Source organism: Sebastes umbrosus, chromosome 24, assembly GCF_015220745.1.
Source record: "Sebastes umbrosus isolate fSebUmb1 chromosome 24, fSebUmb1.pri, whole genome shotgun sequence".
Taxonomy (NCBI): Eukaryota; Metazoa; Chordata; class Actinopteri; order Perciformes; family Sebastidae; genus Sebastes; species Sebastes umbrosus.
This window is the reverse complement of record NC_051292.1, coordinates 14,673,352-14,700,122: the sequence shown is the minus strand read 5'-3', so window position 1 is coordinate 14,700,122 and position 26,771 is coordinate 14,673,352. Positions and strand designations below refer to the sequence as shown.

General features: G+C 41.8%; 1 protein-coding gene across 1 annotated transcript; it reads left to right on the top strand.

The window, feature by feature from the left end:
* The first annotated feature begins 961 nt into the window (after nucleotides 1–961).
* Nucleotides 962–26,771, top strand: LOC119483680 (transmembrane protein 47-like). Its single transcript, XM_037762045.1, has 3 exons — nucleotides 962–1,417; nucleotides 14,364–14,504; nucleotides 19,517–26,771. Exons 1-3 carry the CDS (start codon nucleotides 1,189–1,191, stop codon nucleotides 19,693–19,695), a joined length of 549 nt encoding a protein of 182 aa, XP_037617973.1. The 5' UTR covers nucleotides 962–1,188; the 3' UTR covers nucleotides 19,696–26,771.

Genomic DNA, 26,771 nt, shown 5'->3' with positions numbered 1-26,771 from the left:
TAGGCAACAAAGCTACTTAATTAGGTTTAGGAATAGATCAACTTGATTAGGTTTAGGCAACAAAGCTACTTAGTTAGGTTTAGGAATAGCTCGACTTGGTTAGGTTTAGGCAAAAAAGCTACTTAGTTAGGGTTAGGAATAGATCGACTTGGTTAGGTTTAGGCAACAAAGCTACTTAGTTAGGTTTAGGAATAGCTCGACTTGGTTAGGTTTAGGCAAAAAAGCTACTTAGTTAGGGTTAGGAATAGATCGACTTGATTAGGTTTAGGCAACAAAGCTACTTAGTTAGGGTTAGCAATAGCTCGACTTGGTTAGGTTTAGGCAAAAAAGCTACTTAGTTAGGGTTAGGAATAGATCGACTTGATTAGGTTTAGGCAACAAAGCTACTTAGTTAGGTTTAGGAAAAGATTGCGGTTCTGATATTTGGTTAATTGTGTAGTTTTTTTTCTGGAAAAACTGTCACTTTATGTACATATTGTAATATGTCAATATAAATCCTACTCACTGTACATACAGTAAATAGACATCTTCACATGCAAATACTGAACATAATTATCCAGTCCATGCATATCCATCCAGTATTAATTTTCTTTGCCCTATTTGTAATGTTTACAACTTCCAGAACACTTGACTTGTATATAGACATTTTATTATTATTTTTTGTATTATTTTATTGTTGGTCATTATTGAGGAGTCCAATTCCATGTAGGATATATACTTGGTAAAATAAAGCTGATTCTGATTCTAAAGTAGGGAGAGGAAATTGACTGAAAGTATAGCTAAGTGAACTGCCATGAATAAGCCATTTTTTTTTATATTCACCAAATTGTACAGAGTTTGGTTGGTGGCTGGTCCAGATGGATTTGGGCTCTGTATTCCTCACATCCTTCCTTCCTTTCCTTCCTTTCCTTTTTTCTCTCTCTCTCTAGGACCCTGTGGCACCTGCTGAACCCTCGGAGCCTTGACGTCAGCGCAGTAAACGGTGGAGATCTCCGGTGCGCGGAGGCAGCGGTGCCCACAAGGCGCAGCGTCCGTCCACCGCGCAACGCAGGCGGCTGCGGCGGCACCACCACAGGAGCACCACCAGCACCACCAGAAGCAACAACAACACTCTCAGCTCAGACTTTATATCCACAAGGAAGGAATACATCCACAGACACACATCATCCTCCCCGGGTTGTTTTCGCCATGTCCTCCGCTGTCACGGAGACGGAGGAGTCTGCGCGCAGCTCGCCGCTGACGCCGCTGAAGCTGGTCGGGCTGGTGTGCGTCTTCCTGGCGCTCTGTCTGGACGTGGGAGCCGTGATGAGCCCGGCGTGGGTGACCGCCGACGACCAGTACCACCTGTCCCTGTGGGAGTCCTGCTGGAAGCCAGCGAGCACAGAGAAGTGGGACTGCAGCAGCACGCTGGGTTCAGGTAAGAAGAGTCATGATTAAAAACTATGACAACCGCTTCATCCATCAGGACCATGTGTCTTCTAGTAACCATTAACACCAGCTTTTGTGTTCTGATGGTGATGGTGATGATGGAGGGACCTCTAGAAGGGCATCCATAGAGGAAAAGATGAGAATGTGTTGAAGCCCTAGGCAGGTATTGTGACTCCCCACTGTCTCTATCCAACCATAACAAAGCCTCATAGTGACAGCCCCATGTCAACCTAGGGGACTCCACTCCTGGGAGATCCACCTTCATTATTGGGAGGTGAAATGAAGGGGTTTTGCCAGGCACTTCAAGTAGAATAACACTCAAATGTTTATTTAAATTTTTTTCTTTTATTTCTGCTGTGAATTATTTTTATATTTATTATTATTATAATAATAATAAAAATACAAATAATTATTTATACAGCACCTTTCATACAATAAATGTAGCCCAAAGTGCCTTATAATAATAATAATAATAAAAAAAGATTAAATAGAAACAACAACACAGGTGTTAAAGACAGAGGTCATCAGGAGTGAAATGTACCAAGAAATAAAACCAATAAAATAGTATGTATTAATTGTAGTAAATCTGTAATAAAAATACATAAAGACAATGAATGTTAGAAAAGGTAAAAAAAATTATTAAGAACAAGATTAGGGATGCACCGATCTGACATTTTCAGTCCAGGAGGGGAGGGGGGGGGCTGGAGCTGATCCCAGCTGACATTGGGTGAATGCGGAGTACACCCTGGACAGGTCTCCAGACTATCCCAGGGCTAACACATAGAGACAGACAACCATTCATGTTCACGTTGTTCTGGTCAGAGGGATCATGACAGATGTGGGCTGCTGTTTTCTCTGAGCCTTGCTCGTCACCTGTGATCCCCCTCAGCCTGGCTGGGAGGCTGTAGAAGCAGGTTGGCAGCTCATTAGGTTGTGTGTCTGCAGAGGGTCAACACCTTCAGTTGGCTCTCTGGGTTTACATTGTGTTTAGTGGTTTTGTTGGGTTTTGATTTTGATGGTGCAGATCTTTAGCCAGCCTCTATTTCTCATTTGTGACTCCCAACTTACATTTCAATCATTTCTGGTAGATTTAGTGGGCGGCTGTATATTCCCACAGTCTCCTTTTAGAACCCAAGGAACCCTTTTATTATTATTTCTGTGAGCAGTTTATCATTGTTAGTTTCCCAGTAGTGACCCCTGTCATTCAGGTTTTTGTTTTTTTGGGGAACGTAACAACATTCAGAGCTACGAGCAATTTAGAGTCAACAATGAACCTAACCTGCATGTCTTTGGACTGTGGGAGGAAACCTGAGTACCCGGAGAAAACCCTCAATAATTAAGACCAATAAAACACATAAAGACAATGATGTTAGAAAAGGTATAAATTAGGGATGCACCGATCCAACTTTTTCAGTCCTGCTACTGATAGTGATACCTGGGCTTTGGGTATCGGCCGATACAGAGTACCGATCAGATACCAGTGTTTCAACATCAGGCTCCACTTAAACATTGTTTTCCCAACTTTGTAAAACAAAATGTGACAGATAAATACATAGATATACATTCATTTAATTGTTCTTTATTATTAAAATAATAAATCGTACATCCAGCAACTTGCTAAAAAATCTTCAAAATTAACACGAATTGCAATTCAAGTTTAAAACTTATTAAGCAGCAACAAATAATATAAACAGTATATAAACATAAAATTGAATTAAATAGATCGGCCTCATTGCCACAGATATCCGATCCAGCTATTTGAATCAGCATCAGTAAAAATAAGTCTTGAGCTGTGTTTTAAAACTATCAACAGAAGTCTGAGTTGTTCCAAACCTTTGGTGCATAATAACTTTTAGCTTTTTGTCATTCATTTTTGGTACATATAGCACTACATGACCTCAGGGGACAGTTTGGGAACCAAAAAAACAAAATTTAAAAAAAGTGTTTTTAGTTTGTTAGACCTGCAGGCTTCTTTCTAATGCCAAATGACATGCCGTCACATTTCTTCTCACCCCTCCACTTTCCTACTCAGAAAGCTGCAGACATGACATTTGGAAACGTGTGGTAAATACTAACCCCGGTGTTAAAGTGGCTGACTGCCTCAGGTCTCTCAGGGAGGTAGAAAGGAGGAGACACAGAGGTGGATAAGCAGCATGGAAGAGGTGAACTACCCAGGGCCGGCTCTAGCCCTTTTGGTGCCCTAAACCAAATTGGGATTTGGGTTCAACCTCCCAGAACCTTAACCCAACCCCCTTAAACCGCAACACACATCAGACATCTAAATGTTTTTTTATTTTCATAAATAACTGTATTTATTATAATATAAATAAACAATTGGTCCTTGATATTGTTGGCTTAAAACTGCTTAGTCAGTTTCACTACAATTTACACTTTTATTAACAAATAAGTTGCGGCCGGGCAGAAGAGAAAGTGTGAGAAAGAGAGGTACAGGGGTGAAAAGTGTATTTCTTTATTTGTTCATCTGTCACCTCAATGCAGAAAAATTACCAACCATGCGCCAACCAGTATTTTTTTTAAATGTATTTATATGTTTTTTAGACGGCGACCAGCGCTCCCCCAGAGGGTCGGCCGCCTACATGATTATATTTATATATAATATAGAAATTGTTAAATATTTATATACTTTATAAGAGTAAAATAAATGCTGCTCAGGAGCTACAATGTGCATAATCATCCTGTTTTTGCGACTTCACAATGATCAGCATGTAGATTAACAACGCAGCAGAGCTGCCACCACCTCCATGGTGAAGTCCATCATCTCTCCTGGGTGTTGCCACTTACCTACGCTTAATTAATCCATTTGTCAAAACAGGAGAGGGAAAGGAGGTAAATAAAGGCAGAGCTCATCCTGTCTCACTCCTGTCATCCTACACCTTCTTTTGTTGTCTAGAAAACGGCCTTGTTGTCGCGCCAAGGAGAGGAGTTGCAGTTTTAGGGGGCAGGAGAGGAGGGGTTGATGTTGGGTGTTGGATTGGTTTCCAGGGAAACAAAGAGTTCACCAGCGTTACTTTAATTGAGGTGAAAGAGGCTTTCTTTACTACCGCTGTGACACCGGGAGCTGACTGCTGCTAATTACAGTGGGGGGGCAATAAAAAGGGAATCATTTAAAGGGTCTTTAAACTGTCAGACACTGTGACGCACACCATCTATCTATCTATATCTACCTATCTATCTATCTATCTATCTATCTATCTATCCATCTATTTATCTATCTATCTCTATCCATCCATCCATCTATCTATTTATCCATCCATCCATCTATCTGTGTGTGTGTGTGTGTGTGTGTGTGTGTGTGTGTGTGGCGTTGAGCTGACCTATTTCTGGACAGTCTCTCCTCTGAAGCCCAGCTGAATATTTCATGTCACACTCTGATTTCTCTGTTGTTGCATCTCCGCACACCGCCTCTCTTAGGACCTGTTCTCACACACACACTCACACACACACTCACACACACACACACTGTGACCACAACTTTCAGCAGTTCTTCCCTTTCTTTCTTTCCTCCTCACACACACACACACACACACACACAGTACATACCCATCCAGACTTCAGACCAGGACTCTAATTAGACGTCTTGGTGCGACAGGTGTGTGTCGGCTATGTGTGTGTGAGTCTTACCAACACGCACACATTGATCTCAGTATATCCCTGCCGGCTCCCTCGGCGTGTTCTAGCACCTGAAACCGACCGCAGGCAGCAGCAGTTGGTTTGCACTGGTTTGCTCATTTTCAACTTCAGCATAGGTATGATTGAACCTGGTGGGCCACCATACTGTTCAAAAAGACAAATAAAGATGACATTTTGGACCGACATGGATATAAACTGCAACTTCACTGGTTGGCGTAGGCATACAACCGCAAATCGCTAATTCTAGTTGGTTGAGAAACGTTGAGATCCAACATTTATTCCGGTGACTGGGTTGTAGAAAAGGTAGCAGAATTGTCTAATAAATGATGAAACCATGAGAAGAGGCGGCTGGCGTCCCTCACACTCTTCTTCATTCGTCATTGATTAAAGCTTCAACAACAAAATAAGTGTGCGAGAGATCAGAAATCACTTCTCCAGCAGTGGCCCCAGGTGCCAGATATCACCCATTCATTGTGGCTCTTTGTCCTGTCATGTGTGAATATAAAACATTTATGTGCCACAATGACAAAAGGCCATCACTTTAACAAATAGATGAAGCGATGTTACATATTTTATGGGATGTTTGATATTGATGACAGCAACCTCCAGACACTCGACCAGCATATGAGATCAAGAATTGCGTTGAATTCCCTCATTTTTGGCAAATGGGACACACACACACACACACACACACACACACAGTACACTCTGTTGAAAGGAAGGTGTTGAAGTTCCAACCTACTTTCTTCCTGTTGTTATTCGGTCTCTCCTTCTCTCCCCCACTCTCTCACCTCCTCCTGTCTGGCTCCATCACCTCCTCCTCCTCTCCTATATTCATTCATCTTCCTCCTTTTTCTCATCAGCTCTTCCTCTACCCCACCCTGTCTATTCCCATTCCTCTTTTCCTTTGTTTTCTAACCACTCAGATTTCATGTTCAATCTAGTAAACAAGCATATTCTGTTTCAGATTTAAAAAAGTGTAACACTGGCAGCTTCAAATGGAACAGAAGCACAATAAATGAGAGAGGACAAAAGATGTGCTATTGCTACCGATAGCTCCGTCATTCACCTGACCTTGACAGATTCCAGGCGTGCTGTTGGATTTGGTTACAGCCTGAGAAACCATTACTAAAAGCAAGGAATGCACACATTTTCTTCTAATGTGCAAGGCGTTTAGCATGCAATAAGTGCGCCTTTCTTGACTTCCGCAGGTCTTTTCCAACCATATATCCTGTACTGACTACAGTGTAAACACATCTGAGTTTAAATGCTACAGTAAGAGTTAGTTACGTAGAATAAAAAGCAAGATAAGACTTCTTATGGTGGGCGGGTCGGGAGGTGTATGGGTCCAACAAACACCGGACTTTTAACCAGAAGACTCGTGTTCGAGACCGTTGCTGACCGGTGTTTTGTTTTGTAGGTTACGTTAGTGACGTTTGTCACGTAACATGTTTTCCGCAATTGTTTCCGTACGTGTTTTACTTACTTATTTCAAGCCCAACCATGACGTTTTCCCTTACACTATCTAAGTGGTTTTCTTGCCTAAGCTTAACTGCGGACTAGGCTTGTCGCGGTAGTCGGTGTTACCGGCGTCACACGGTGGTTGGGCACACACCGATTACATTACTTGCCCACCAACCCCAACATTGTTTTGCTTGTTTTATAGAAATATAACCCATTTAGTTAATTTTCTCGTACCAGCGCTGTGTTATCAATACATAGTCGAACAACGAACGCTACAAACTGGAAGAGAAAGTATCTGGGAAAATGATTTTAAACACATCTAGTGGACAGTGGTGTCATTTTTGACCCACGTTCACCAGTCTTTATTGTCACAGATTTGAGATCAGCCACCAGTGAGGACCTTAAAAGCCTCCATAAACGCTGCCTCCTCGCTCTCTGCCCTTCTCATCTTTCTCCATCAGTCTATCGATCCACCCGTTGCTTTTACTCCCTTGGCCCTTTTTTCGTCTGTACTCTTAAATGAATTGTCTGTTTCTCAATACTCGACCCCCTCCTCCCATTTCTATCTCCTTTTTGTTTGTTCCTCATTCCCTTTCTTCCTCTCTCCTCCCAGAGGGCTTCATTGTTACATTTCCAATGTTAATCATTTCCCCTTCTCCCTTTCAGCCCTCTCCATCTCCATGTCCCCTTTCCATTTTCTCCAGGGTCAAGTCTCTCCCCTCTTCTCCTCTCTCACCCCCCTCCTCCCCTCCGACTCCATCCCTGCTCTCAGCGAGCCCCCAGAGACGCCCGTTCTATTTGCAGCGGCTCTGAACGAGGAATGGGAAATGATGTGGCGTTCAGTTCTGTGGCAGACAGACAGACAGACAGACAGACAAACAAACAGGGGAACAGCCAAGAACCTACAGCTCCCAGTTGCCATCCCCAAAACACACACACGCACACACACACACTGGGGGCATGATGGGGAAAGGGATGTGCATGTGCCCAAACACACATAATCCTTTTTAGTGGATGCAAATCAAGCTTTCTTCAAAGCATTTACAGTATCTCAGCAGCAGCATGTGGCAGCACATAAAACGCCTGTAAACGTCTTAAAATAAACACATTTTGGGCACAAAAGAAGAACAAAATGATCTTAAATACAATTACCGTATATTCCTCTAGTGTTAACTTACAATTATTCTATATATTTAAAAGCTGTAGCGGGCTCAGTTTGAAAGCAAGAGTGAGTGAGCATCATATGCAAGGAGGAAGGAGGCGAAATAATGCTCTAAACTAAATTTTGACGAGGAAAAACTGGCATGTCCATTTTCAAAGGGGTCTCTTGACTTCTGACCTCCAGATATGTGAATAAAAATAAGTTCTATGGGTACCCACGAGTCTCCCCTTTAAAGACACGCCCACTTTATGATAATCACATGCTGTTTTTCGAATGCAGTACCAATTTTAGTGAAACGGTGAACACGAGGGATCTAATGCTAACCTGGACACAGAATGGAAATCCACTGAAAGCATATCTCTCCATTATCTTTATCATTTATTTACCTCTTGCGGCTGTTGAAATGTTAAAATGACAACTAAGTACTGTACTCTTCATTTTACATGTGCAGCTACAGGACTGGGGGGATTCTGTTTTGGATTCAGGAACCCAAAGTACTACAGCAACTAATCAGCGTGACAGCTCGGCGTGGCTTTACAGTAAAGGGAAAAATGTGACAGTGCAGCGCAGTAATCCTGTCACATGGCAAACAGTCACATGACAGCGGGAGGTATTTCTCTCTGTGAAGAGAGAGAGAGGTTCACAGTGTGAGAAGCTGGTGCGAGCGCTAATTAGCAAGTCACATACACCAACAAGTGTGTGTGAGAAGAGGGAGGATTGATATGGTTCACATGGCAAATTCCATGGTAACCAATACAGTATGTGTCCGTGATGCAATTTGAAAAATTAAAACCAGTCATGTGTGTGTGTGAGAGACAGAAAAAAAAGATTTACATAGAGCTACGAGTGATAATAAAACAGCATTACATTGAATGCCAATACTGACAGGCTAGTTTAAAGGAACAGTGTGTGATTAGGGCTGTCAATCGATTCAAATAGTTAATCACGATTAATAGCAAATGAATTGCACATTTTCAATCTGTTCAAAATGTACCTTAAAGGGAGATTTGTCAAGTATTTAATACTCTTATCAACATGGGAGTGGACAAATATGCTGCTTTATGCAAAATGTATGTATATATTTATTATTGTAAATCAATTAACAACACAAAACAATGACAGATATTGTCCAGAAACCCTCACAGGTACTGCATTTAGCATAAAACAATATGCTCAAATCATAACATGGCAAACTGCAGCCCAACAGGCAACAACAGATGTTATTTAGCCTCCTTCATTACAAGCTAATATGACATGGTTGGTACCAATGGATTCATCAGGTTTTTCTAGTTTCATATGATACCAGTATCTTCACTCTAGCTTTGAGCCCACTACAACCTAAACATTGCAATAAAATATTGCATAAAAGAAATTAGTGGCGTTAAAATGAATTTGCGTTAACGCGTTATTATGATGTTAACTTTAACTGTCCTAATAGAAACACTGCTGGATAATGTGAGCAATGCTATAGGTTTATGTAATGACAGTTTACTTTAATTTGATTTCTGATAAATCATGTTTTTTTTTACCATCAAGTTTGGCATAGCAGATGGCTTTTACTACACAAAAGAATCCAGTCAGAGGCACCAATCAGAGCTCTAGCAAATTCAAAATGCTTTGTTGTACCTTTTGACTTTTTATCAAAGAACCAGACATCATTTCGTACTAATGATGCAGCCGGGAGCGTTTCATGTCCATCTGTGCTCCAATGCCAGTCATCTAATCTTTGCAGGAAATGAACTGGACTTTTGCTTCCAGATCCCTGGGTGCCCAAATAACGTTTCACACAAATAACAGCCAACAGCTGCAGGGACTCCTTTGAAAATAGCCATGTTTTTCCTCGCCAAAAAAGTTGGTAGCGTTATTTAGCCTCTATATGTTATTAACTATATGTTTCCTGTGAACACGGAAGTTTATTTTGAAAAGACACTATGCATGTAACAAGCGGAAAATGGACATTTCCTGTGAAGAAGACCTTATGTATGTGACTAGCAGAAACTCAAACTTACACATTTCTATGGTTTCATATATTTTTTAAAACACATGATGTGATTCTCAATGAACTATCACTGCTGACATTTCTTTTCACTTCTGATTGGGTATTTGATTGCCTTTCACTTTCACGCTGACATTTGATTGGCTGTGGCTGCCTCCTGCAGCCCTGCGCTTCAAGGAGAAGTTCAAAATGAATGAATGATGAACCACCTGAGCCTCCTGAGAGCCTCGTTTTAACCCTTCACCTCCCTACTTCTGTCCTTGTTGCATTGCTTATACAGGGCAACCTTTTGGGCTAGAAAATATAAATTTCATATAGGAATACCTTGTTGCCAGGAAACATTTTAATACAGCTGAATAGGTGTTTTTCCGGAAAACGATGTAATCAGCAGCATCATTCAAACTGATATTTCGGTCGCTTTGCATTTGTAAAACAAGATGCTTCTGATATCTCTTCTTTCTGCTCTCTATCTTTCTCCTCTCTCTCATCTTTAATTTCCTCCTTCCCTCTCTGCCTCCCACTATCTCATCTTTCACCTCTATCTCTGTCTCCTTCCCTCCCTCTGCCTCTAAATCGCTCATATTTCCTTATCTCTCCCCTCCACCATCCATCTTTCATAAGCTTTTTTACCACGCTAGAGCAGTAATTTTGAGGCACTGGGCCGTATTTACACAACTTAAATAGCTGTAAAATAAAAAATGCATTGGTTTTAATAGCCCTGCAGTATACCACAGATGCCAACTACCGTGCATCTGCACTGACGGCTACATGTCTGCGTCAGTTCATTGATGTTTTATCCAGATCTCTCAGTTTGAAGTTTGCCTTTTAAGAGCTACTGTATGTCCTCGAGGAGTACAGATTATCTTATTTATTTATATATCATGTAATATAGCACTTCCTACTTTAGCTGTGTAGTACAGGAATAGGTTTTGCATGAGCCAAGCCAATTTGACAGCATCCCATCTGATCACAGTGTGAAGGCAGACAGGTTAGAGAAATGGTCAAATCTCTTTTCTCCCTCGGAGCCCAGATGGATTAGATGATGATGAGGTGTGTGTGTGTGTGTCCAGCCTCTAAACGGCCCGTCACAGCAGCATATAAAATAGAGCAATTTCACACTGAAATCCATCCAGTCCAATGGATCTGCTCGACTTTTTCCGCATAGAATTCAGGTGAACTTTGGCGCACTAATTTGGGCCGTTGACCACTCGCAAATTGTCTTGACAACGCTAACCTTTGAGAGAACAGACAGCCAGAGAGTCTAAACTGAAGGGAGCTATTGGAGCTTATTAATGACCGTCCACTTTTATTTAAAGCGAGGCCACTGTGGCCACAAGTGGCAACTCCAGCATAATAGCACAAACAACGTAGAACAAGGAGTCATAAGGTCAGCAAACTGACTTCAATAATAACAGTTACACAGCAATGTCTATAGGGAATGGGAATGGGACGTCACCGACAACAAGTCGGACATTTTTGGAAGGTAAAGGGTAAGAGCGCCATTCGCTGTCAAAAGAACTGCTGAACGAACACAAAACACTACACTAAGATAAAAAAGTGTACTAGCTCTGTATAGCACACAGTCAGACACAAAGGCTAACATTATGAGTTTCATTTTGCAAGATACCAGTAGATTAATTATGCAGTATTAGTCAACCACGGCCGTTTCCTAACCCTAACTAAAGTGGTGGTGTTGCCTAAACCTAAATGTAAGTTTATTTTGAAAGGACACTAAGCATCTAATGAGCATATATTGACACGCCGTCCCTGGTCTGTGGCACTGACCAAGTGGCGTTATTTGACGAGTTGGGAGTGAGAATGTGCTGCGATATCATTAATTAACTTAAATTTTGTAATATATCGCCCCTTTGCCTCTGTCAGCATCTCTTTATATGGACATTTGTCTTTCGCACGTAACCTACTTTATACATTTCTGATGATGAACGATTGACAGATGAATAGGCCGGTGATATATAATGACAGCTACCGTAGCTCCGTCCATTCATTTAGTAAATCATGGCCCCATTTGGAGTAAAATAGACGATAGAGCAGGTGATGCTTTAGGGCGTGGCTACTGTACCTTGTGATTGGCAGGTCGCTACCACGGCGTTGCCAGGTCTGACTGTTGTCTGCGTTTTCGTCTTAGAGCTTTAACCCTTTCACAATGCGTTCTCAGTTCATGAAAGTTAATTGTAACATTTTGGTCGCCCAACAACATCTTATTCAGCGTTGGGTTGTACTTAGCTCCGCCCTCTTGTGTCACATCTGGTTGCAAAGAACCAAGATGGCGACGGCCAAAATGCCAAACTCGAGGCTTCAGAATTGCAGTCCACAAACCAATGGGTGACGTCACGGTGACTGCGTCCACTTCTTATATACAGTCTAATTGCTAATTGCTGAATTGCTCATTTCAGAATGATGTGAATTATATTATTGGATTACATTCCACGGCTTTGTTGAATACTTGATTCTGATTGGTCAATCACAGCGTTCTACGGTCTGTTATTTCTTTGTAGCAGACCGTTGCTATATATAACAGACCGTTGCTATGTATAACAGACCGTTGCTATGGGCGCAGTTCTGATGTCGGACTCTGGTGGACCACTTTTGTGTCAAATTATTGATTTCTTCAGTAAGTAGCCGTGTAATAAGCGGGATAACGTACAGCTAGCGGGTCATTGTTGTGAAATAAACCCCTCTGCTCTGTCGGGGTTTATTTCACAACAATGACCCGCTAGCTGTACATTATTCCTTACATAATTATTGATGCATTAATGTGTTCATCACTTTAATGTTTCAGCTGGTAAAGGGGGAGCTAATTGCAATTACTTTACATACTGCTTTTTGCTGTGACACTCGCAAGGCCTCAGAGATGTGCAGACCGTGTTTACTTGTGTCCCCACTGTACAGAAATGAGCTTCAGGCTATAGCTAGCGAGGCATGCAGAGATGGTGTGATAAGGAATGACATGATTATGGCACCAGGTTTGGGTGTGTCTTTACGTGAGCATGTGTGTGTGTGCTATTTCAGTGTGCATCCCTCCACAGTGCTCCCTATATATAAATGTGGACAGATTTTTGATAAGATGCCAGTAAAGCTTTTTAGCCGAGGCTTTTTGTCAGCTCAGGTATACTAAGTGCTCCCTCTCTCTCTCTTCATTACTTTCACTCAGCGCTGCTCCGTCTGTCCCCAGCCCCTTCACGCCCTCCTCACCTCCTCTTCCTCCTCCCCCCTCACTCCCTCTACACCTTCACCACCACCACCCTCCCTCCTCTTCTCCTCCTTTTGGCATTTATTTCCACGCTGCCCTCTCTTTGTCCTTGTAACACTACGCCGGTGCCTCTCCACTTTGTGTGTTTCTCCTCTTTTATCGTCCATCTCGGAGACGCTCGCCACCTCGTCGCCACCGAACCTCTCTTCATCTCCCCTTTGTTCCCTTTGCGCTTCTTACACTCATTTGTTCCTCCTTTGCTGTTTCATGTCTTCCTTCATTCCTGTATTCACTTATCTTCCATCCTTTTTTCCTCCATCTACTTTTCTTTCATCCTCCCATTTCCTTCTCGCTTCCTTCTTCCCATCCCATGTTTCCTTATCCATTCCATTTCCATATATTTTATTTTTCCTCCCAATCCTTCCTCTCTTTCTCTCAACTGTGTCCATCCTTTCTGTCCATCCAACCTTTCCTTCTCCTCCTGTCATCTTGCCTCACTTCTTTCCTCCTTTATCCTTTGATTCATCCCATCCTCCTCTCTTTCTCCTTCCATCCTTTTTATCTTCCATCTGCCTTATTTTTCTTTCATCCTCCCATTGCCCCCTTGCTTCCTTCTTTCTTCCCATCCCTTTCCTTTCATCCTTGCTCCTTTACTCTCTTCTAAATGTTTCCTTGATTGAATCACTTTTCCTCCCCATTCCCTCTTTCCTTTCCTCCCATCTTCCCCTTTCTTTGTTCTTTTTTACTTTCCAGTATCCTTCTTTCCATTGCCTTTATTCACTACCCTTTTCCTCACATTCCTCTAAACTCTTTAACCATTCCTTCTATATCGTCTGATCATGCCATCCTCCTCTCTTTCCTTTCACCTTCCATCCTTTTTCCATATGCTTTCCTTCCCTTTCTCCTCCTTTTGCATCTTGTTTCCTTATTTTTCCTTTCCTCTGTTTGTGTCCATACTTCCTTCATTTCACCACTGTCTTCCTCATCATGTTTCTCCTGCCCTCCATACCTTCTTTGTTCCCCTCTTCATCCTCCTTATTTCTCCCATCTTTCCTTCCACTTGCCATCCCTTTCTTCTATGTACAGCTGCTCTCCTTCTTCCTTTCACCCTTCCTTTGTCTTTTCTCCTATTTCACATTTCTCTTTCTCCTTCCTTTTTTTATATACCTTCCGTCCTCCCTTCCTCCCTCGCTCTCCCTCTAATCAACATACTCGATGGTGGTAAAGGCCGTGATATAAAATGTCAAATCAAATAATATGTCTCTTGTGTCTCTGTCTGTCCTCCCAGCCCACTCTCCAGGTCATTTTTGGCTCATATTTATTCATGAATGTTCTCTTAACGTATTTTATGCAACATGTGGCGTGCATGTTGCCGTCCACCTTCCTCCATGATTCTAACCTTTGCTCTTCCTCCCTCATTTCTTCTCCTCCTCTTTCTCCTTCCTTTCCAGACTGGCAGGTTGCTACGCTGGCCCTGTTGCTAGGGGGCGGCGCCCTGGTGCTGATGTCATTCCTGGTCGCTCTGGTCGCCGTGTGCATCGGCACGAGACGGCGGTTCTACGCGCCCGTCGCCTTCATGCTCTTCGCCGCAGGTCAGCGCACACACGATAAACTGTCGTCCGTACACAGCCCTGGGTCGAAGGCCACACGCTCATTATGCGCTAAAATACACAGACGTAATGACACACACATACTTAATTAGCCAATTTAGACAAGGTAACTGGAAGGTTGCAGGGTAATCACATTGGAAAGTGACATGCATTTAAATGATAATCCTTACTTACTCATTAAATAGGCACACACACACATTCACACGCTCTCTCCCTCAAACTCATTTAGAGGAAATCTTATTTTTCACGAGTCGGGAGTGTCACGCCTGTCCCTTTAATTTCCCCAGCCAGTCCCAATCTCAAGTTGGACAACTGTCAAGTTTCCACATTCTAACCTCCCGGAATAATTGGGAAATTAATTTCTTTAGGCGTGAAATGTTTCATTCTGCAACGCTGGATGTGTTTTGCCTTCTCTATCTCCATCATACCGTGCAAAACCACAGAAGTGAGAGATGCAGCACTAAAGAGGAAAATCTTCTTATTTGAAGGGATGGTGAGGTTTACAGAAGCTATGTGATTTCTCATGGTCCTGAAAAATACTTTCAAAGCACGCATGAGGGAATGAAAATGCATAAACGGATTGGATTCAAAACCTCCTTATTATGTTTGGATCGACATTCAAATAGAATCATTTTGCATGCTGTAATGATTTAGAAGCTTTTCTGTTTAAGCAAACACAGTGTGACATTTCCAGCTTGAATACATAGAGAGGCTCAAAGTGAGAAGAGCCACTGGTTTTCCCACTTTCAACCTTTTCCTTAAGATATCCTTAATGTCTTTAGCATAGAAACACTTCTGGATAATGGAGCAATTTGGAGCTGTCCAAGTTAACGCAATAATAACACGTTAACACTAATTTGTTTTAACGTCACTAATTCCTTTAACGCAATTGACATTTTGGAGGTTGTATCAGGCTCAGTTTTAAAGCTAGAGTGAAGATACTGGCATCATATAAACTAAGAAACCTAATGAATCCATCGGTACCAACCATGTCATACTAGCTTGTGGCGAAGGAGGTTAAATAACGCTCCAAACTTGCGCTATATTTTGGCGAAGAAAAACTGTCATGGCCATTTTCAAAGGTGTCCCTTGACCTCTGACCTCCAGATATGTGAATGTAAATGGGTTCTATGGGTACCCACGAGTCTCCCCTTTACAGACATGCCCACTTTATGATAATCACATGCAGTTTGGGGTCAAGTCATAGTCAAGTCAGCACACTGACACACTGACAGCTGTTGTTGCCTGTTGGGCTGCAGTTTACCATGTTATGATTTGAGCATATTGTTTTATGCTAAAAGCAGTACCTGTGAGGGTTTCTGGACAATGTCTGTCATTGTTTTGTGTTGTTAATTGATTTCCAATAATAAATATATACATACATCTGCATAAAGCAAGTATATTTGCCCACTCCCATGTTGATAAGAGTATTAAATACTTGACAAATCTCCCTTTTAGGTACATTTTGAACAGATTGAAAATGTGCAGTTAATTTGTGATTGATCGCGATTAAATATTTGAATTGATTGACAGCCTTAGTAGCAGTGCTATAGGTTTATGTAATGACTGCCAGTTTAAATGACTTCAATTTGATTTCTGATAAATCCTGTTTTTTTACCATCAGGCTTGGTATGGCAGATGGCTTTTACTACATAAAATAATCCAGTCAGAGGCACCAATCAGAGCCGTAGCAAATTCAAAATGCTTTTTTTGTACCTTTGACTTTTTATCAAAGAACCAAAAATCCTCTCTGATGCAGCCGGGAGCGTTTCATATCCATCTGACCCTTGGAAATGCTCCAATGCCAGCCTCTTTGCAGAAAATGAACAGGAGTTTGCTTCCAGATCCCTGGATGCCCAGAGAACTGTTCATGATTAATCACCAATTTATCTCACATTTTTTATCAGTTCAAAATGTACCTTAAAGTATTTAATACTCTTATCATCATGGGAGTGGGCTGCTTTATGTAAATATATGTATATATTTATTATTGGAAATCAATTAACAACACAAGACGTGACATGCCTACACTAATCAAACTTTAGCAACGCATTTTAATTAGCAAAGAGTCACCGCTTTTGATTCAATAATAATCAATACTTCAAGAAAAAATTATAAATATATCATGTTAGAACTTGGACAACAGAGATCAGGAATCTATGAATACTTAACACACAAACAAACAAAGACTGTCAGGATGTAGTCCTCTAAACGATATCTTAAAAGCAGAGCACAGAGGTGTTCGGATGGACTATAAAGGCAGTGAAAGATAGATCACATGCACCCTTCTTGACAACTACCTACCTCTTTAAAGCTGTTTTTCACACCATCTGTGTTAATATGTGCGTGTTTTGGGATATTATGCATTCCGTGTTGGGGTTTTTAACTCGTGCAGGAAAGTGCCAGATCTTGTTTGCGTTCCCACCAGATGAATTCCCTTAGAAGAAACAACGATTGATGTGTTCTCCTTTGTTCCGCTGCCATCCGTCCTCCCCCTCATCCCTCCGTCACTCCCTAAACTCGTCCTGTTTCCTTTGACCCTTTAGTCCACCTCTGCTCCATCTCCTCTGTCTCATTCCTCCTGATCCTCCATCCATCCCGTCTCCTCCTTCCTCCTCTCCTCCACCGTCATCCCCTCTCTCCTCGCCTCTTTGCACGTTTGATTTATTTTGTTTTTCTAAAAAATGTGCTAAATGAACTAAACAGAGCTAAATGACATTCCCTCCGGGCTAGCGACTCTCTTCCTCGACCCAGTCGGTGCTAATTTCTGCTATTTTTCTAGTATTTCCAAAGCGTTGCTGCTAAAAAATGTATAAGAAAAAAGTGCATGTGGCCAAATCCCATGAACCTCGTTAAACTTTACAGCTTTTACACGAGAGGAAGTTTGTTCAGTATGAACTTTTGATTCAATAATTAAAATTTATATATCGCCCCTCTACTGTGTAATACACCATTTGGAAGCTTCGAGTACAAACATCTTTCTTCCGGGTTGACTCACATATTTGTGCAATCATACAGCTGTTGTTTTTACAATTGATAAATTACACAGCACATAAATACTTTCAACATTTGCAACCCTTCTGCCTCTTCCAGCTGGCACCGAGGCTGCTCTCTTGCTGCAATACTAAATATGGATACTGACTACAGTATATTTTTGACATGTTTTAACCTTCCTTTTTCATCATCTATTCCCCTTCTGCATGGTCAGCTCTTGTTTCTGTGGTGGATATAGACAGGTTTCCCACGTGCAGCAGGGGGTAGAAAGCACATCGCCACACTGTCATGATAGCTTATATATGGGCATTTTCTAGAGTCTATATGGAACAAGAATCACGGAGCATTCTGGGACAGCACCGCCACTTTTGGAGGGTAGCGTACGGAGCTACGGTAGCTGTCATTATCTGTCACCATCTGTCAATCATCAGAAATGTATAAAGCACGTGCGAAAAGATTATATAAAGAGAAGCTTTCAGACAAGACAAACAGAATGTATGTTTACGGTTTACAGAGTTTATGCATCACTAACATGATGTGACAGAGACACATAAATAGCATATTCACCGGAGACAACCGTCAGGGAAACTTGTAATCTTGTTTGCAGATGTTGTTCATTTCTCCACGATTCCGGATCAGATTCCTGCAGGAACATGTGTGCGAAGTTTTCGGATTAGAAGCATTAATTGTGGGGATTTTCACAGTAGCAGCGCAACTAAAATCCGTTATGCTGATTCTCGGGCTGCGATGGGATGAGTCCTAAAACCCTGAAATGAGTTAGCATTTTAGCAAAGAGGCAAAACTCTGGAGCTTTTTTGACAATGGCCTCTAGATGGCACCATTTTGGACCGAAAACGCCAATGAGTCTGGGAACATGGATGTATAAAGAAGCGTATCATCAACGTATAATTAGAGATCATTTTTTTAGGTAAATCAACTTCACAGTAGGAACACTTAAATATCCCTCATTTAAATCATTATGTCCTAAAAGTTGTAAAATGAACTAACAGCTGAATCCAGAGTTATTATCCTCGGCATAATGAACGTGCATCAGACCCACGGGACTACACCGCCCTGCACGCTCATATGACATATCCGGTTCTGCCAGCTTCCTGGTAGCTGTATGCGGCTGTAATAATGGATATATTGGCTGTAATGCATCACTTTTATTATCTTCTAATACACCCATGGGCTGTATGCTGTAAGCCTGTACCGTGGTGGATGCATTAACGTCTCTGTTCCCAAACAACCGGCTATCGGCCAGTAGCTAGTAGTGCTAGTAGCATGACATCAACAGAATTTTATGTAGAACAGGACACAACCTCTTATACATCCATGGTCTGTGCTCTATTGGACTCCATTTGGAGGTCCTTGACATGATCAAAATCTGTGTGCTGGATTTTTCTAACTTCCATTTATATCCATCTCTCACTTTATGCTCCTCTGGGAAGCAGCCGGGAAAAAAGTTTTATAAATAACTAAGTAAGTAAGTAAATAGTATGTACATTTATAATATTCTTTTATTGTTCAACAAAGGCCATTTCAGTAGAAACATTAAAATGATGACAATAGAATAGAGATAATTTAGTTTTACTTTTGTTCCGCACTTTGCAGGCGAACGTTTTACTGGCGTCGTTATGGTACTCGACTCAGTTCAACAGTCCAAAATTGCGGAGGCGTAGCTCTGCTGCCGGGCACTGACATTGCAATGGAACATATAATTGACTTTCACTTCTTAGCAATATACGTTCATTGGCTGCAATGATGCGTAAGACCGAAAACACTGACCAATCAGAGCAGACTGGGCTTTTTTGGCAGGGGCCCTTAAAGAGACAATACAGGTATATTGAGACAGACAATATGAGAAAAAATAATGTGTTTTTTGAACATTAAAGCATGTTAACATGTTTTAGTAGAAATCCAAAATAAAACCTGAAAATGAGCATGATATGGGACCTTTAAGAAATGTCTTGTACTAATCGTTCTCATGTCTCCTCCAGTTGTCCTCCAGGCCTGCAGCTTGGTCCTCTACCCCATCAAGTTCATCGAGAGCATCAACCTGAGGATCTACCACGAGTTCAACTGGGGGTACGGCCTGGCATGGGGGGGAACCATCTTCTCCTTCGGCGGGGGAATCCTCTACTGCCTCAACCCCAAGAACTACGAGGAGTATTACTAGCTCCCATTCGAACCCAGAACCCTACACGCTTGGGGAGGTATTCACGGGGCGAGCAGGTTTTTTTTTTTTCCTTTAATGGCTTCCCAAGAACTGTAAGGAATACTATATTTGAGTCAATAACTGTATCGCCAAAAGCTTCCCCGCCCTGGGGGAATTGCCGGCGGTCGCTGTGGGATTTCTTTTCTTGCATCAGTCCACAGAAGTGTGAGCGCTGAGGCTGCGTATTTGAACTTACAGCCCTAACGTCACCAAGTCCTGGGGAGGGGCCGGGGGGGTGGGAAGGAAGTTTATTCCTAAGACTTGTGACACACCTTGGAGAACCCTGAAGTAACAAAGCATGGCGGTTTATGGTGACGATCCCACCTCCGTTCCCTGTGAAATAAACCCAACTTATTGACTCTGTTACTGAGGAAACAGGATGTCAGACTGGGAGGCTTCTACCGCACGTTTATGCACGCATGCACATCCAAAGGCACGTGTATCTTCACCTGTCAACATCAAAACCCTCGGGCTGGGCTTCAGAAATCTACCCCCCCACCCACACCCCTCCAGACTCCTGCTCCATCAGTGCATCAATATCAGTGCTTAGTTAGGAGTTGTGGCATTTTGTGTTTTCCGAGTCCTCTGGAGCTGTTAAACTTTCACAAGGACGTGGAAGAGGATCAGACGTTCCGGTTCCGCTTCATAACTTTTCATAAGACGGATAGATTCCTCATGGGGAGGGATGGGGAGGTAAGAGGGGGGTGGTGGATAAAATAAAGACACCCGCTCAATATTCTGTAATCGACCCACTTGTCTGTTACCGCGGCAACCCGCCGGGTGTGCACACGCAGCTGTCGTGATTGATTAACCACGGTCAGAGGTGTGAGACGGGTCTGCGCTCAGCTGCCTCCGAGGGTCTGCAAAATTTCGATTCCCAATGAGCCAAAGTGTCTCCGCAACCGTGACATTCGGAGCATCCTTCCTTCCTCCGGTCCGGCTCCTCTGCGTCATGTATTTGTCGACGGGAGTGCCATCTATACACACCACAGACAGACACGGCCTCTCACTGGGCATGTTTACATGCACATCAGGAGTTTCAGAAAGTTACGATCTGCATTCTGAGTGTAATAATGTGATTATGCACAGAAACACACACAGAAAAATATGGCTTTATTAGACACCCCTTGGGTCATGTGTACACCTTTGTCTCATTTCTTAAAGGTGCACAAGTAGCCAGCTCAGGTGGAGGTGAAAAAAAAAAAAAGTGTGGCCTTTAGTCAAGATGGTACTGTAGCTGGAGTTTAGGGCGGTATCCAAAATCACTCCCTATTTACTGCAGTTATGAAGTCATGGTTCTGACTTCATTGTTAAAAATCATTTATCGAGCTAACCAATAATGCATTATAATGTGTTTCTGGAGTGATTCAACATCTGTCAACGTCTGACTCTATACTATATATAGCAACTACACTTTTCAATCTGATTCACCGTGTAGTGTTTTGTGTCAGTTCAGCAGTTTTTTTGACGCTTGCATTAAACAACCAGCAGATGGCACTCTTAACCTTTACCCTCCAAAAATAGCCGACTCACTGTCGGTGACGTCCCATTCCCTATTTATGGAGACCTAATACTTTATGATTGATAATGTAGTAAATGGAGCATCAAGATGCAAAACATGATCTTTGATTGATATTCAATTCTTGTCTTTTTAGAAGAATATTAGAAGTTTAAATGAAGATATAATTATTGTTATTTTTTAACCCCCAAAACATGCAGAAGAGGTTTTTTTTTTTGTACTTTTTTTGAATTTGCATTACATGTGTTGGTAAAAGAGATGCTCATGTATTGTCAGACATCACTTCATAATCTAGAAAACCATTTCTTTCATGATAACAGGATTACTTTCAAGAGCACAATCAGACGATCGCCAGACTCCCCGTATGAGACATCAATGCCGTATTGTGTGCATGTAAACATGGCCCCCTGAAGCTGACTATTTATAAACCGGATCAGTCCCGATGAGTCCAGGCCACGTTTCATTCACACCAGACTGCTGTCTGCTTGTCTACGGTAAATGTCAGGGATCAGCCCTGCAAAACAAGCCTGGCACGCATCTGTTGGCACGGGAAAAGCAAAATGTCAATATCAGCCAGTGTCAAATGTCAGTATTATTATATATTATTATAATATGGTTGCTGGGATTTATATAGACACATATAGACAAAAAGTAGGATTGTATCTTACATTGAAGCATTATAGAAAAGAACATGTGGTAATCACTGCTTTTCCAACAGGCTGCTTTGAATTGAAACAGTATTTATTTCATTCCCACTGTGTCGCCTGCCCTCAGGCTTTGGCTCTAATCACCAGTTGTTTGGGTGGTAGCCATGGATCCAGTGCAATTTCTGGGTGTAAATATGGATGGAGAGGCAAATATTGCAGGTGATGAAGCAAATTTTTGTTCAAAAACCTATTTCTGTTTTCTCTCAGCTGAGGTGTAAATTCACCTTCCCCTGTGTGCCGAATTACTTTCCTGACCCTGTGACCTCCATTCCTTCATCCTTCAAAAACCCATTCGGTAAATTTCAAAAGTGCGCGGAGGAAGTCAAATGTAAAATAAGAATTCTCCAGATGACATTTCGGAGCGTCTTCTCTGTGCTTTCCATTGTCACATATTTACCGTGGAGCTGTCAAGCAACCATCACCCAAAAATAGGATCCAGGCTGCCTCCCTCGCCACCTTAACGAATGTAGAGCTCTGCAGCTGACAGAAGTCCATTTATTTTATAGAAAGTGACACGATGATGTTTACCACACACAAAATCATTCCCTCTGTTGTTGGTGACTTCTGCCCGTCACTACAACTTCTAAAATCAGCTCATTAACGACTGAGATCTGATGCGACTGGAAGAAGATTTCGGTAACACATTAGATTACAGCCTGCAAGTTACAGTATAATGATTTAATATATATATCGGGTATTAATACAATACTAACTGGGTACCTATAACACCATACATATGTACAAGAGAACACAAGTGGTTAGGGAATTAGGGGCTAACAACTTTGTGTTTAAGTGGGACTTAAATTACATACTATACTATAAATTACATTGTAAATATTTTTTTTATTTACTGAGTACCAATTTAAAGGGACTTTATGTAAGAATCAGAAATTGCTTGTTAACAGTGACACCTGTGGCCGTTAAGTCAACGACAGTCAGGCTACTTACTGAAGAAATCAATATTTTGACAAAAAAAAACGGTTCTCCAGAGTCCGACATCTGAACTGTACCCATAGCAATGGTCTGTTATACATAGCAACGGTCTGTTCTAGACTTCCGTAATAAGTGTAAAGTAACTTATTGTTATGTTTACCAGTAAGCTGTTATAACATTGCCGTTAATAAAAATTCTTATTTTCTCACTAGTGTAGAAAGACTCACCAATCGCGAGGTGTAGCCTAAAGCCAAAGCACTGCAGTATTGTCCACTCATTCAGGCTCACAGTTTTGGTTATGTTAGCCCTGTTTATCGGTGGTGACGCACACTTGACGAGCTTCTTTTAAGTTCCATGACATGAGAGCATCCTTTATCTCGCCCGTGTGATCATCCGAGGAGAAGCTTGTTTGAAGGCAATTACTCTTCAACTCCCAGTTGTGGATGTAATGTACAGTGATACTCAGGTGTGGCTCACACGTTCTGCTGGACCACAGATCGGTAGTTGTGGAGAAGTGGGTCACCATTGTTAGCTGGTTGGCCAACGTTTCTCTCATTGAATACATGTGTATAACTCCGGTAGAGCTTTCTTTCAGGCAGTTCATATTTTGGATCAAGTGTCTTAATGAGTCTTTTGAATCGGGGCTTTTCAACTACACTAACCGGATGTAGTTGTTTACAGCGACTGTGATTTCTTTCCATTTTACACTTTATTTGTCATATGGGATTGCTTTGGAAAGCAAGGAAGCCAGAGTCATTTGCCTCTGGGCTGGTTCTGGTCGCTCTGGTCGTGTTCTCGCTACCGTACTCGCTTTGCTTGCTTCAGTTCTTTCGCTTTCTCCGGGCTCCTTCTCTCTTCGCTGCGGCGTTAGTGTGAACACGGGGAAAAAAAGGTGCAGAAAGTGCTACGTGTATGACTACTTATTGTTATTAAAGGGACAGTGTGTAGGGTTTAGTGGCATCTAGTGGTGTGGTTGCAGATTGCAACCAACTGAGTGCCCCGAAAGAAAGTGAGTATTTCGCAAAATGTCCAACTATTCTTTTAATATGGTATAAATGATTGTTGCTAGGGAACAAAAAATTACCCCATAAGACGAGTGGCTACCTACGTACAAAAGTGTATGTTTTTAAAATGATTAACTAACAGTAATGTAGTTTTGGGATCCAATGTGGGATTTAGCTGACAAATAAAAGTGATTTTAGAGAAGAACCTAGACTCTAGGTAACCCCTAAACACACACATTTCATTATATTCATATTGTCATTGGTACCCTGCATGTGCAAAAATATTTACACTGTAATTTATAGGCTGTAATGTAAAGTGTTGCGAAAGAATAAACTTGTGGGCAGGATGTGGTGGAGACTAAAGCCACTTAATCTCACTTTACAAGCCTTTTCAGGCTGACATAAACCTCATGCTGTAAATTCACAGTGTATATTCTAGTAAGTAGTATTGAACCGATGGATGTTATATGAAAGTAGGGTCTTCTGACGGGGGAAAAAACCTGAAGTTCAATGCTTTTATGTGGATTCTTTAACCCATCTTTTTATTTGGCACTGAGTGAAAACAGAAACAGCGCTCACTGTAACAGCCATTATTCCATTAGTCATACCAGTTATGTGGGTCAGCGGGTGCTTTTCAGCATGTGACCCTGCTCTTCAGTAATTCATCAGTTTGAAAGATGTCACAGCTTCACCGTGTTCAGTGGCGGGGCTCCGGTCAATCAGTGTTAGCTTTGTTGGGTCACCAGATTTTCTGCCAGGTCATGGACGGAGCACTTTGTCACCTGACTCGGTTGTGTAGTGCTACTCCATGTGGGCAGAGTGAAGTCCTGACACAGTGACAAAGTGCTGTAAGAGAGATCATCACCACCAGTATGATATTTGATATGGCCGCTACTGTATTTAATACTGAATGATCACAGCTTAGTGAGGGTGTTTTTGCTACCTAGAAACGTCTCTGTGCTTTGGTGGTCTAGAGGAGCCTTAGGCACTAACACTGTAGCAGACCTGGGTTAAAATATACAGGAATCGTTTCCAATATACCAATATAATGTGTGTAGGACGGTGGTCGACGTAAAAATGCAAATGGCCCTATCTAGAGCCAGTGTTTGGTTTGTCAGTTCTGGGCTACTGTAGAAACATGGCGGCCGTCTCCATGTGTAGATATAAACGGCTCATTCTAAGGTAACGAAACCGCAAAGATTCTTATTTTCAGGTGATTATACACCAAAGAAAACATACTTATTATATTATATTTCTGACAATAGATCCCCCTAAATGCTACACACTGTTGCTTTAATATGGTAACCGATGCATTTTGAGGTGTAAATGCTGTTTGTATACCTTTAGTTGCAATGTCCATTTTTATGCTGATGATACAACGTTGTATGCCATCAGCTGTACCGCAAACTAGGCTTTCCCAGGGTACAGTCTGTTTGCCTAAGGCACTAACACTGTCACAGACCTGGGTTAAAATACACAGGAATCATTTCTAATATCCCCATATGTGTGTAGGAGGACTACGGTGGCCGACGTGAAAATGTGAAAACGCGAATGGCCCTATCTAGAGCCAGTGTTTGGTTTTTCCATTCTGGGCTACTGTAGAAACATGGCGGCCAGCTCTGTATGTAGATATAAACGGCTCATTCTAAGATAACGAAAACGCAAAGACACACTGTTGCTTTAATATGGTAACCGATGCATTTTGAGGCGTAAACGCTGCATGCGTACCTTTAGTTGCAATGTTCGTTTTTATGCTGATGATACAATCTTGTATTCCATCAGCTGTACTGCAAACCAGGCTTTCACAGTTTACAGTCTGTTTGCCTTAGGCACTAACACTGCGGTAAAAATACACTGGAATCATTTCTAATATCCCCATTTATATAAATGGAAAGACTCAATAACAATTGAATACTTTCAAAACATTGTTTTGTGCAGCATATTTGTCAGCAGCAACTCTGAAACTGATATTTGATGTACTGAAAATGCTGTTGACTTACAGTCTGGTATTATAGCAGCCTTATTCTTAATTTACCTGCCAGAAGCATAAACACTCCAAAAGGAGATAAATCCCCCGACAGATACAAAGATGTACAGCTTTATTTCGCCAGGTACTTTGTGCAGCTGCTGTTATTAGTACATCTTTTATCCGAGATTCAAAGTGACGATACATAAAACAGACATACCCTAACTTCTCTTCTGCCTTCAGGAACAGACAGACGCCGTTAAAGTCGCTGCGTGTTTTGGTTTCTTAATTAGGAGCTGGAATCAATGTCAGCGTCAGTTGTAATTACGAGAGTCTAAATGACAATGCAAATGTGTTTGCACCAGTTTCAAAAATGACCTACATGCTTTGATTTTTTAATGAAGCACTTTAATGTGGATCTGGGTAAATAAGATTATTTGTGTTAGGCCCCTCAGTGTAATTCATACTAATACAACTACCCTTTAATGCGTTATACCTGTTATCTGTGGGCCCCAGGGTGTCTGACCCGTGCTGGTTCCTTGTATGTTTTAGCCCAGCTCTGACTCGTAGTTATTAGCATTTGTTTGGTTATTAATTTACTGATGAAAAGTAGAGGCTCGCAAACAGAGACAGCTCTGTTTTATGCATCATCTCCCAGTAGACTGGAGAGAAACACTGTCTAATGATGTGCATAGGGATTTAGGACATGTATATGAATGTGTGTGTGGGTGTGTGGGTGTGTGTGTGTGTGTGTGTGTGTGTGTGAATGACAGAGGAAGAGTGTGTTTGACAGAGAGAGAATGAGTGTGTGTGCATGTGTGTTGGCATGTTTTAGATGCCATTGTAGAGATGTCAGTAATCAGCATTTATCTCTTTGTACGTTGGCACATTAAAGCACTGAACAGAAT

Bases quoted from the DNA above. Each gene is read 5' to 3' on its own strand.
- LOC119483680 (XM_037762045.1), top strand. From the start codon at position 1,189: ATGTCCTCCGCTGTCACGGAGACGGAGGAGTCTGCGCGCAGCTCGCCG. The intron at 1,418-14,363 runs GTAAGAAGAGTC...CTTCCTTTCCAG, and splicing joins CAGCAGCACGCTGGGTTCAG to ACTGGCAGGTTGCTACGCTG. The intron at 14,505-19,516 runs GTCAGCGCACAC...TGTCTCCTCCAG, and splicing joins CTTCATGCTCTTCGCCGCAG to TTGTCCTCCAGGCCTGCAGC.